At 43.7% G+C, this 12730-nt stretch overlaps 1 protein-coding gene across 1 annotated transcript; it reads right to left on the bottom strand.

The window, feature by feature from the left end:
* Positions 1-7556: 7556 nt before the first annotated feature.
* LEPROT lies at positions 7557-12730 on the bottom strand (the record flags this gene model as incomplete). The annotated part of the gene is made up of 2 exons (XM_019531582.1): positions 7557-11364; positions 12512-12730. Coding segments are annotated over 2 exons (336 nt in total), but the record flags the coding sequence as incomplete, so codon positions are not given.

The raw sequence follows: 12730 nt of genomic DNA, 5'->3' as shown, positions 1-12730 counted from the left end.
ATCACATCTACCTAAAGAACCTTGACTGCCAACAACCCCGAAAAGAAATGCAAGTTTCATAAAATTGAAGAGACATTTCTGCTTCCTGCCTGGTGATGAGGACTTTCACCTGATAGGGGGAAGTCCTGGGTGCCAATCCTGTTCACAGGACTGATTATATTTAACATGGAAGTAGCCAGAAGTCCATCTTGTGAGAAGTACAACAGACCTGCCAGCTAGCCCTGCACCGGAGCACCCTCAAGCCCCAGCCAGCGCCTCCACAACATGTTGAGCTGGGTCACAGCAGCACCAGACTGGCAGGCTGACCCCAGGTCCTCTGCGAGCTGGGGCTACTCTGACCCAGCTCAGTGCGCAGTGCTCCTAGGCACACATATAAATGCAGTAAGCACTGGAATTGATTGCATCGTATTAATATGCAAGTGCAGATGCACTCTGTGAAAATCAGCCAGTACCTGGAAAAAGGTCTAGGTGATCTTTCCCTTTCAAAATGGTCTACAGGATGGAGTTGAACTTGTATTTTGGGTTTGCTTTAGTTAAATAATTAGATATGGTATAAGATACAAATATAATACAATATAAGAGAAAGCCAGTTACCTAGGAGTTTGTGTGTTGTTGTAATATTTCATTTTTACCTTATACAAAGGGGCACTTGGTCTGTAAAGTCAGAACTAGTGAAATTATAGATAACGTATTTAAATTCATTGCATTTCTGTCTGAAACAAAGCAGGCATATTTTATAATGGTACAATAAAAAGACTAAAACAGACCGCCAAAACCAAGCAACAGCCAGAGCTTAGTAGAGGAACAGAAAATCCCATTCCTGTTTGCCAACCCAACCTCCTTAACCCCCTTCCATTCACGTCAAGACAAGGTTCCCTCATGGTGCATACATGCGCAGCTACCCACAAGTAAAAGCCTTGCCGCGCACAAACTTTTTAAGGCTGCTCACCTGCCAGGAGAGGAGCTGGGCTGCAGCGTGGGCACTTACTGAAGGTAAGCTCCTCCCCGAGGCGGGATGGAGGTGGGGATGGGGGCAAGGGCTGGGGCCCGGTGTGGGCTCTGCTGGCTCTGGGGAACTGCTCCACTCCCCCACTTCACCTTGGGGAGCAAGGAGCCACGTGCCATCAGGGCTGGGGAGTGGAGCACTTCCCCAGAGCCAGTGTAGCCCACTACAGCCCCAGCCTCCATCCCTAGCTTGCCTCACCTCAGGGAGGAGCTGCTGCTCGCCTGCCCCAAGTGAGGCTCCACCAGCTCTGGGAAAGTGCTCCACTCCCCAGCCCTGACTCCACGTGCCTCCTCACTCCCCGAGACGATGCGAGGGAGTGGCACGGAGCAGTTCCCCGGAGCCAGCAGAGCCAGGCCCCTGGCCCCCAGCCCCCACTGCCTGCCCCAGGTGAGGAGCGAGGAGCTTACCATCAGTAAGTGTCCCATGCCACACTGAAAGGGGGAGGTGGGACCAAAGCAGCGCACTCATGGACCGCTACTCCTTAGAGGGAACATTGCTTCAAGACCTTGCTGTACCTTAGCCACCTGGCCTGACCCCAACGAACGCTGATGTTTTTTCCAAAGAAATTTTATTTTTAAATATTCACTCTGGCTGAAAGTGATCTGCATGAAAGAAGCCGACACACGTTTTTGACCTTCATGCTTACCCTAAGGTTGGGAATGTTCTTAAATAATGCAACCTGTAAAAAAATTAAGTCTGAATCATAGAAAATTAGGATTGAAAGGGACCTCAGGAGGTCAGCTAATCCAAACTCCTGCTCAAAGCAGGACCAGCTCCAACTGAATCATCAAAACCAAGGCTTTGTTTAGCCGGGTCTTAAAAACCTTCAGTGATGGAGATTCCACAATAGCTCTGGTTAACCGTTTCCGATGCTTTACTACCCTCCTCATGAGAGATTTTCCTAATACCTAATCTAAACTTCCCTTGCTACAACTTGGGACCATTTCTCCTTGTTTTATCATCCGCCACCATTGAAAACTGTCTAGCTCAGGGGTGGGCAAAATACAGCCCGCTGGCCAGATCTGGCCTGCAGAGGTGCTTTGTCTGGCCCTTTGTAGGTCCCTTGGTCCTGCCTGGCCTAGGCACCAGCCAGACATGGCAGAGCCTGCTGCTCCCTGGGACTGACTGGGGCAGCTCTGTGGCTGGACTGGCTTTCTAAGCAGCCCAGGCAGCAGCAGCTTCTTCTGGGTGCCACCGCTGCTGGCCTCAGCCCTGTGGTACTGGCACGAACCCACGCATGCAGCTCCGACCTGGCATGCCCCACACCTGCTCCAGACTTGCCTGTCCAGGCTCAGCAGCAGCAGCGGCAGCTGCTGGACAGAAACTATTGTTGGGTGTAGGGGAAAAGTGGCCCTTCCCCTTTACCGCTCCCAGGCAGGTCCTGGGGCAGCCGCTCAGAGCCTGCACCTGGACCGTCCTGCACTGTCATTGCTGTCGTGCTGGGCAGCCCAGCGGCAGCAGTGAGAGCGGTGGAGCTGCGGAGGAGCCCAGCGCAGCTGCACCAAGAACTGCCTGACAGCAGTGAGGGGGAGGAGCTGCTTTTTCCTTGTACAGACCAACAGTTTCTCCCTGGCAGCTGCCACTGCTGAGCCCGGATGGGCGAGCCCAGAGCAGGCATGGGGCTACAAAGTTGGCAGGAACAGAGAGGCACCACAGGACACACGGGCACTGGGCTGCTGCAGGGCAGGTGCTGACTAGCTTGGGGGGAGGGGGGGCCTCCCATACATACCCCACCGTACCCTCAAACCCTCCCCCACAAGCTGCACAACCCCATCCTGCCCCGCACACAATCACCCCCCACTGACACTGCACCCACCCACATCCTCCCCTCCACACCTTTAGCAGTGAGCAGGGCTCCCCCCCCACACACACACCACAGACATGCACCCACATAAAGACCCCCAGCCACCCTCCCCTTTCACACACCACAGCCCCCCATAAATGCCATACCCACCCACACATCCCCACAAACCCCCCATACCTACACACATCCACAGCCTCCCACACACCCCCAATATACAAAAGTAAGACTTCATTTTGAGCTATCCTGCAATCACCTCTATATATGCAACACAAACACATGCAAATCAGGACAATATTTTTTTTAAATAAAATTAAAATGCTATTGTGGATATTTGATTTTTAGTATATAACTTGTTTATTTTTCCAGTTCCAAGACAGCAAATCCACTTCCCAAAAGGAGTACTTAAGGAGGCAAGGGGACAGAGCTCCGGTGGGAAGTCAGGGGTTAGGGGGCAGGATTTCCAGTCCTCAGATGGTGACCAGCTGTGGGGGTGCTTGCCAAGGGTCAGGGCCATCCTTGCAGCAATAGCTCACCAAAACTTAAGCAGCCCTCCAGCTGAAATAATTGCCCACCCCTGGCCTAGCTCCACCCTCTTTGGATCCCCCCCCTTCAGGTAGTTGAAGGCTGCTATTAAATCATGCTCCGAGTCTTCTCTTCTGAAGACTAAGAAAGCCCTGTTCCCTCAGCCTCTCCTCATAAGTCACATGCTCCAGCCCCCTAACCACTTTGATTAGCCTTTGTTAAGTCACTTTGCTCTCCAATTCTCCATTGTGCTGGGTCGGAGTCCAGGGCGCACACATATGCTTGCATGCATACATACACCTGGTGCCATTTCAAGGTGGGCACATGCTTGCATTTAAGGAAAAATGAAGTCTGTGCAAGTAAGTGGGGCTCAGCCTTTCAATGTTGTGGGCAGGATCATGCCTTGTGCCATCTCCACTCAGCTCCCAAGTGCCCATCTTGGCCCTGCGTGCCCAGTCAAGCATGCAGGCCCCAGGGCTTTCCATGGGTCCAAAAATCTGGCAGCAGGGCCACAGCTCGCCCATTGCCAAGTCTCCAGGTCCATGGGAGGCCCAATCGGCTGCTGACATATCTGCAGGCCAGATTTGACCTACAGGCCAGGGGCTAAGCACCCCAGGTACAACTGGCCTCATGATAGAGCCCTGTCTTTCTGAAACTACTAAGACATTTACATCATGAACTCATTTAGAAGTCCCACCCTGCTACTTCCATCTCAAGGCCAGCAGGGCTCTCCTCCCTGCAATGCAGTTCCTGCTATGCCAGTTGGTCTCAAAACACTTCCAGGCTTCAGGCCCCTTTTAAAATGATGTTCTAAGGTTGGACCCTAGTCTGCGGCTAGGACTCCATAGCCTGAAGGGGGGAGAGGGTTATATAAGACTATCATTCATATCTACAGAGCAAGGCTTTGTATAGTGCAATTGCAGCAACATCTCCAGCAGCCAGATGTGAGGCGTAAAGGCCTGGTGGGGTTATGCTATTTTTCCTTCAGAGCCCTGCCAGCAGCATCACTAGGTCCTGCTGGGGAGTCTGCTCCGTTCTGCTCGAGGCTGTTCTGTCCAGAGGAACGGGCACTTTCCTAACCACAATTAGCAGCAGTTTAAGATAAACAGCTCTCAGAAGCAGAAGAGCATGGAGCATTCAAGGCAGAGCCAGTGAGAGACAAAAGGCTGCATTTCAGTTAGAATGGGAAAACACTGCCAACAGCTTCCTCCAAGCACTGGCAGGTAGCTGCCCCAGGAAGGCACATTGGGGGGGAGGGTCACAGCACTCACAAGGGAGTTATCTGAAGGGAACAGACTCCTGCAGGTACAGAAAACAGGTTAATGGGACCCCCCACTCCCTTGCCCCAAAACTGGAGCTGCTCTAAAAGCAAGCCAGGGCTTTCCCCTGCTAACAACCACACTGCATTTCCAGCCTCACTCAGGCATCTTGCATGGCATACCCAGATACTCTTCCACAGCAGCACTGTAGCCTGGGGAAGGTGCTGAGAAATGCAGATCTGTACCCACCCATCAAAAGAGACAGAGCCACAAAAGAAGTCCAGCCCTTCTGCTGGGAGCGAGTTCATCTCACACTGGAATGAGACTTGGGAGGCTAGGGAGGGACCAACCAGTCAATTTGCAGTGCAATCAGCCCCAAGATACATACTTTATTGAGTCATCTACGAATAAACTGCTTGTGTCTCAATGTAGTGAATAGGGAAAATGGTGCTGGCTAAGTCCAGGTAACAAATTCTACTTAATGAAGATACGGTCAATTAGCAAAGAGTCAAACGAGGTCAAAGGTGTATCTGAGCCTAGGTGATCCATCAGGCTATTGTGGTGAAAACACAGAGGCTTCTCCAGCCAACAAGACAACAATGCGGCTTTAATTATGCAGGCAGACACTTATTGAAAGTTTAATCTGTAGTTGGGTTAAGTGGAGGTGTCCTTCAGTACAAGTTCAGAACTCATGCCAGAGTCTGCAGCCAGATGCTTAAAACCTGAACCTCTGCGCCACCAGGCCACTGTAGTATTAATGGTAGTCAAATTAAATACTTGCCCTCAGTAGTAACGCTTCACCAAGGGACCGGGTAGGGTCAGGAGGTACCAAGACAAGTAATTTCAGATGCAACAGGAAGCAACAATGACAGCAATATTAAAATCGAAAAATCAAGTATGCAGAAACTAGGCGCTACATTTCAGATGAAAACTCAACCACCTCTGTGTTTACACAGCAAGGCATTGTCCCACTAAATCATTGTGAACTATTAAGTCATGCATATATGCTATAATGCACAACATTAAAAACAAAAGTTAAGAGTGTAAAATATATGGTTTGGCTAAGGCTTATACTTCTCACCGGAACTTAATTTGTTCAAAGAAAATGTTTCAACATAAACATTAAAAACCTCCATTATCATTCAGCCACTATTGGCCAAAAAGAGCAAACAGCTGCCCTTTCACACCAACCACTGCCTACCAAAAATACGATTACTTAAGTAAATCATTCTTTCATTATGTTTTAAAAGCAACCAAATAAGGGGTTTAAGGTCCACAGGTATGACCTGCTCCTAATTATCCACCCTTTGGAGTTCTGAGACAGACAACAAGGGCATTCGAGATGGCAAAGTGCCACATGAAAAAAGGCAGTTCTGCTTAGCTATTGAGAAATGACAAAAATTCAGATCTTTAATTACTATCAAAAGTGAAGGAGGAAGACAGTGCAAATATAATATAAAATCCTGGCTACATGACATGGAGAACACTTTGACTACCTGCAGTCCACTGTGAACCCAAGGACAGCAGGAGACTCAGCAAGCTCTTTCCCTGCACCATGTATAGCCCATCAAAGAGAGCAGTCAGGATGCTTCTTCCTTTAACAGGGTTTATATGGGGCTTCCATCACTTAGTAAGATCTGAAATCCCACTGAAGGTCTACTTCCCTGCAGCATGTTTTACAGGGTGTTTTCCATAGGTTGGCAGATTCCTAAGTGTTGAGCTAACACTAAACTTACTCACAATCAGTACACGTATAGCACATGTGGACTTACTGATGCACCATCAAGTTCAAGTTCTGGGTAAAATTTCTCTCACACAAGACATTTGCAAGCTTGCAACATGGTCCAACATGCAGCTGAAGACTCTCGCACCTGATGTACAGAGAGACTCCTGGCCACGTGGGTCCTCTGGCACCAACAGCAGATTGGTGCTGAATCCAGACTCTATCCATTATCTATTTATAGATAAGGATTTTCAGTCAGTGTGAGTTCTCAGAAGGGAAGTGTGGCTTGAAGAGAAGTCAGGCTTGAGTGCTGACTGAAGTCTTTTCCATATGGCAGAATATGTGCAAGGATATCTTCTGCATGAGTTCTTCAGCGGGTGTTGAGTTTGCAGTCTTGGGTAAAGATTTTCCCTTGTGCCAAATCTGTAGAGTTTTGTTCCAGCACAGGTCTCCCAGGACTAGGAAGAGGCCCTAACAACAGCACCCCAGAATTTGCAAAGAAGCTTAATTGCAGAAATGATTACCTTTCTTATCTTCCAGGGTCAGCACATGCACCTCCAAGGACCTCAAAGCTGGCTCTGACAAATGCAGAACACCTGGCAAACACAATGCGAAGGAGAAAATAGGAGTCCACCTTTGATGACCTAATGGCCTCTGGGCCTGTCTGGGGATTCAGTAATCATAAAATCTTAGGCACCCACAGACAAATCCCTATTTGTTCATCCTTAAAATGGTTCAGTGGTTAAGTGCTGCTAGGATGCAAGCATACAGAATAATTTCAAAACATATTCTAGTTCAGGTGGAAAGCATTACCATGCGACAGTAATTGTTTTATGGAGAATGAGATTATGGGCTCTAAAACTTGTTCCACCATACCTTGACCCCATGAACACTTACCACTACCAGTGCATTGACTCCATCACAATGCAAACTATGCAGTGCTTCCCTTACATTTAATAGAAAGGGCAGACACAGTTAAAACATTCAAATTCAAACTAACAAAAGAAAGAGAAAGAAAATCACTATAAAAAGGTACATTTAAGCAGTTTTTATTAGACAACTTGGAAAAAAAACAGCATGTTTTAAATTACAAGTGTTTTAATACTTTATGATTTCAGTAACCTGGCAATTATGGAAAATACAAATAGTGTTTACAAAAGTTACAAAAGCTGTGCTGCATTTTAAAATAGAGAAAAGGTGATTAGTCAACAATAAAGATTTATACAATGTAGTTTTTTGTTAAACTGATTGCAAAATATATAGTGTTGTTTTTATGTTAATGCCTTCTCCACACTACAATAATCTTGAGGCTAAGGCACTTTGGATGTACACTGCCATGTAGAAAAGCTGTAAGAAGGAAACTGTAGTAAATAAATGTTAACAGACAGTTACGGTGTGCCTGTTAGTGCACTCTTATGAACAGATGCAGCTCCTTATAAATTAACTGAAGGCTACTTCTCCACTCCTGTGGAAACTTAGCTGAAGATTCACTCAAACAAGTTTACCTTGTGGAGGCCAAAAGAAAATAGCAAGATTTAAGCTGTACGTATTAATTTAAATAACAACAAAATTTCAACTTGAAATGGAAAACTGATGATAACTTCCTAAAGATTAATATTAAATTTAATGTACTTAATTTTCAGGGGAAAAAATATTGCTTTCCTTACTCAGTATGTATCTGCCAATATAAGATGCACCCATCACAATGGCATCCACAGAAAACAGGTCAAAGCTTAGAGCCATCTCTTCAGGATCCCAGTTTTTCTCTTCTTTCTTAAACACTTGTTACTGGCGCTAATGAACTGAAATCTCCTTGCTAAACCTGGAGCTACTGCCTATTCTAAAAAAACAGAAATTTTTTTTGTTATATTTATTGCTCTCTCATTCTTTTATTCGAACTTAAATACAATTTTCTATGCCGCCTCAAACAGATTTCTTTGTAGCTCTAATTTGGTAAGCTATGCAATCTTTTAGTGCATCCCTCTCTTGTGTAAAAAAGACTGAATTGTAAAACACATGTGAAATTTAAACCTTTAAATAAGCACTTATTAAAACTTTGCTTCACTGAATTTACTTGGATAGCAATGCTGAGTTTAGATACTTGCAGGCTTGTGCACTTAAACTGCATTTTCAACTACACTTATTCTTTACTGAATAAATGGCAAAGTGAAATGACAGCAGTTAATGATATACAAAATTTCTTCTTCAAAAATCCAGGCAAAGCCTATCAGCTGACACTGCCTTTGCAGCAAACATCTCAACCAGTTATTTGAACAGATAATTTTCCTAAATAATGCTTTACACTATTCAGATTCTACATTAAAATCATGCATCAGTATGGTTAAAAGTTATTTACCTACAGGACGGCAGCCTTGATTTAAAAGGCAGGAATAAGAACATCTGATGATGTCTGACATCTTTGCAAATATTTTACTGCATAATATTATGCAGTAAAGACAAGAAATAACCATTTTGAAGAAGCCAAGAAAAAGTAAAAATTTGCTCAAAGGCAAGTACTTCACAATAGCTGTTTCACACACACTTCAGTCTGAAATTCAACAGCAACAAATGTTGCCTCCATTCCTCACTACAGAAGCTTACATCAAATTGCTCTCTCAACTTGCAAGATACAGTGACAGTTTGTTTAAACACAAAACACAACTGAAATATCGTAAACAATTTTTTCTATCAGTAATTTAATATTTTAGTGCACTGCATTAGTTGCGTTTCAAAATTATTTCAATTTACTTTTTCTCATTGACAAAAAGATAAACTAAAAGATCTAGAAGACTAACATACTATGAGTTAGTTTTCAAACCCTGAATAAAGGTGGAAATCCACAGGACTTCAGTTTGTAGTGCACCAGTATTGGAAAAGCATATTCTGAATGTCAATGCACACATAAAGCAGAACAGTATTATCTTAAATCGGGGTGCTCAACCTCCAGCCCACAGACCAAATGCGGCTTGCGGAGCCTTGGAATCCAGTCTGCAGGGCTGCCAAGGGTTGGGAAATCTGGCAGCAGGGAAGCAGTGGCAGCTAATACTGCTACCTCTCCCCAGTACCAAAATCCCAAACCCTACTCAGTGGGTGGAAGCCAGGTCATGACCCTCCTTCTGCATGGCCAGACTGGGGCGTGGCCACATCCCCTTCCCTCCACATGGCCAGGTTGGGACCAGGCCATGCCTCCTTCCTCCTGCCTGGCCAGGTCGGGGGCCAAGCCCAACCTCTCCCCCTAGTGGGGCTGTCATGTACCGTTTCCCCCTGCAGGACTGGGCCAAGTCCCCATCCTCCACATGGCTAGATTGGGGCTGGACTACCTCCTATCAGCCGCATCTGACCCACAGAAGAACCAGGCGTCGCTGATCTGGCCCAACAGACAAAAAGGCTGAGCACCACCGTCTTAGATTTTTATACCACACTCTTTAAAATCAACAACTCCCCTCCACACTTTCACAGTTAGTCCTTAATGGGCTGACAACATTTCCTTATGAACTAAGCTGTAAATATGCAGGCAGAGAAGTTACTCAGTCTCAGTTTGCTGGTGCTACTAAAATATCTGCTCAATCTAACCATTCAATGTCTTACTTCAAAGTGCAGAGGTCAACATTTGCTAAGCCCATACTTACATGACAGAGTAAATTAGAGCAACTGTTTCCTTGCACCTTTTCAGCGGTACCAAACTATTTTATATTGGCTTTCTGAGGTTAGGTTTGTAACAGAATAAACCTCCACATAATTAAATGCCTCCTTCCCAATATAAAAGATTTGCTATCTCAGTGTAGTAGTAAAGTTTGCTAATATAATAAGGTACAAATGGACAAATGCTTAACAGAATAACAGCATTTAAAATATGCTATAACATTGGAATGCGATTACCTTTTCATACAAAAAACAGTTTGCGTAAATATATTTTTAAAGTAACAAGAACAAAGATACCAAATCCTACAGTACCCACTGTATTATTGATCTCTGATTGGACTAATTAATTTCTTTATAATTCAGGCATTTCACACACAAGACTATAGCGTTGTTCAATGCATACTAATAATAAATTTCTTGATACCAGTTCTTATAATTTTTCAACGAATAAGAAATGTCAGTTCTTAACATGGTAAAAGTTATAAAAATATATTATTAGATTCCACACACCCCTTGCCCCACATCCACCAACAATTATTGGGAGAACAGGAATAAAAACATTTTTTTTAAAACTTTCATTGGTTGAACGTTGAATAAAAATGGAGGAAAGGGGCAAGAGCCAACCTGATATTCCCTGACTTGCAGAAGTGGGCTGCTCAGTGTAATGTGGTGTACAATGAATCTTAATGCCAAGGAGAGCCTCAAAGCTTAGAGAAATGTGAAAGCAGCCCCCTAAACAGGCATTGTTTTTTTCCCCTCTCCTTACTGTGGATCAGGAAAGAGGGTTGACAATGGCTATTATGTAGATTTGACTTTGTTTGAATTCTTGAGAAAACAAACTACTGAAAATTACAGCTATTTGTTCCACTCCTAGTCAAAGCAGAAGTCAAACAAGTCAGAGAAGCCACATAACTAAGAAGTATTTTGATTATGCTGTTAATGCCAGATATGTTGGCTGATTTCCAGCACATATCAACAGCACTACTCTATTTAAAAATATTGTTAATAATGTACAAATTGTGAAAATGAATAAAATGGTTCACATTATTATGTAAACATATCTGGGGACAGATTTAGCCATTATAGTTATAGCTTACTCTGTACACATTAGAAAAAACCATCAAGAGGGCTCTTCCTCCTGTGGCTGACATAAAAGTATATAAAAAGTGTATTATGTTTTGATAGTGCAAGGCTATGTGCATGCACACACATACATTCTAACATGCACAAAAACATATACACAATATATACACAGACAATGTGCTCTGTTCAGCAGCAGCACAGTGATGTCCTACCACTGTTCCCAGCTGAAGTCATCCCCCCTACCAAACACAAGGAAGAAGCCTAGAATGGTAAGGAAAATTACTGCATTGCCAGCTAAGACAAGACCACAGGCTCCCCACATGATCTGAAACACAAGATAAAAAGAAAATAAGAAAAACTGCATTGGTTAATCTGTATATACAGGTCTGTATTATTTGTATGCATTAGATAAGCTAAATGAAATACTACACAAGAGTGCTAAAAGCATAATGTAAACTACAAGAAAAAAAAACTGGTTACATTATTTGATTAGCAACCACTGAAATTACTAGTGCGGTACTTATACATTTTCCCCTTATTAGTCAGCCTTTTTAATACACTAGCTATTAGAACAAAACAGACATCTTAAAGCAGAGCCCTCTTGGTAAAGAGAACAAATAATACAATTCATTCTTACAAGACTGCCATACTCAATGCTCTCTCAACTGTAAAGTATTTCAACAAACAAATGCAAGGAATAACCGTGCAGTAATTTGCGATGTTAAAATTTCAATAGCTTGCTGGATCCAATCATATACAATCTTACAAATACATTACCTTTTGGTCTATTTCTAGGGTTGAGAGTACCCTCTTGTGGACATTTCAGATTTGACAGTAGGCAAAAATCACAAATATTTAATACAAACATTTTATACAGGACCCTCGCATACAACAGTAGAAAATACTTCAGAAGGCTTAGGCAAAAATATAGGATTGTAAAACAATATTAAAAGAAAACAGTGCATTAGGAGCCAAAAAGAAAAAAAAATAAATGTGAAGGAGGCTGAAATGCCATCAGGTATGGAACACAGAAGAATGCAACTAGTGGGTGGATAAGGCAGGAGAGAGCAAATGCACAGAATATTTTGAAAACAAGGAGAGCAGTTTTAAGCCCATGGCTTATTTCATTAGGCAAGAACACATTCTGGTCACAGATGTTTGGGTCTCTCTAACTGTAGAAACAAGACATTTAAAAAGAACGAAAGAGTTGCAATAGGCAAGGCAGGAAGCGATACAGGCTGTTATTAATTTCAGCAGAGCCATTATCAAAAATTTTGGTCAGATTCCAGATATAGCATTAGACAGACAAACTTAAAGATAATAAGGAATGAACATAGAAGCTTACAAACAAAAATGACTCCAAGAACGGAGCTAAAGATACCATCATTTCAAGTAGGCTTGGATATAAAAGCCCATCAACAAACATGCAATGCTTTTGTTTCTTAAAATGAGAACAAGTCAACAGAACTTACTACATTAACACGTGCAAGGATGATAGGAAATCCAAAGGCAGAAACAACAATTCCAGTCGTGAAGAAATATGCCAGTTCTCTGCAGGCGCTACTGGCTGCATCCGTGTCATCGCTTATTCTTTTTGCAATGAAGTGAGGTATAGGACATACGATGTAAAATATCAAGACAAACAATGGCCAGTAGACCCTGTGGGAGAAAGAGCCCCCGGTAAGAAAACA

This window comes from Crocodylus porosus, unplaced genomic scaffold (genome assembly GCF_001723895.1).
Source record: "Crocodylus porosus isolate Cpor-Errol unplaced genomic scaffold, CroPor_comp1, whole genome shotgun sequence".
NCBI classification, from domain to species: domain Eukaryota; kingdom Metazoa; phylum Chordata; order Crocodylia; family Crocodylidae; genus Crocodylus; species Crocodylus porosus.
The sequence above is the reverse complement of the archived record's forward strand: the minus strand, read 5'-3'. Positions and strand labels throughout refer to the sequence as shown.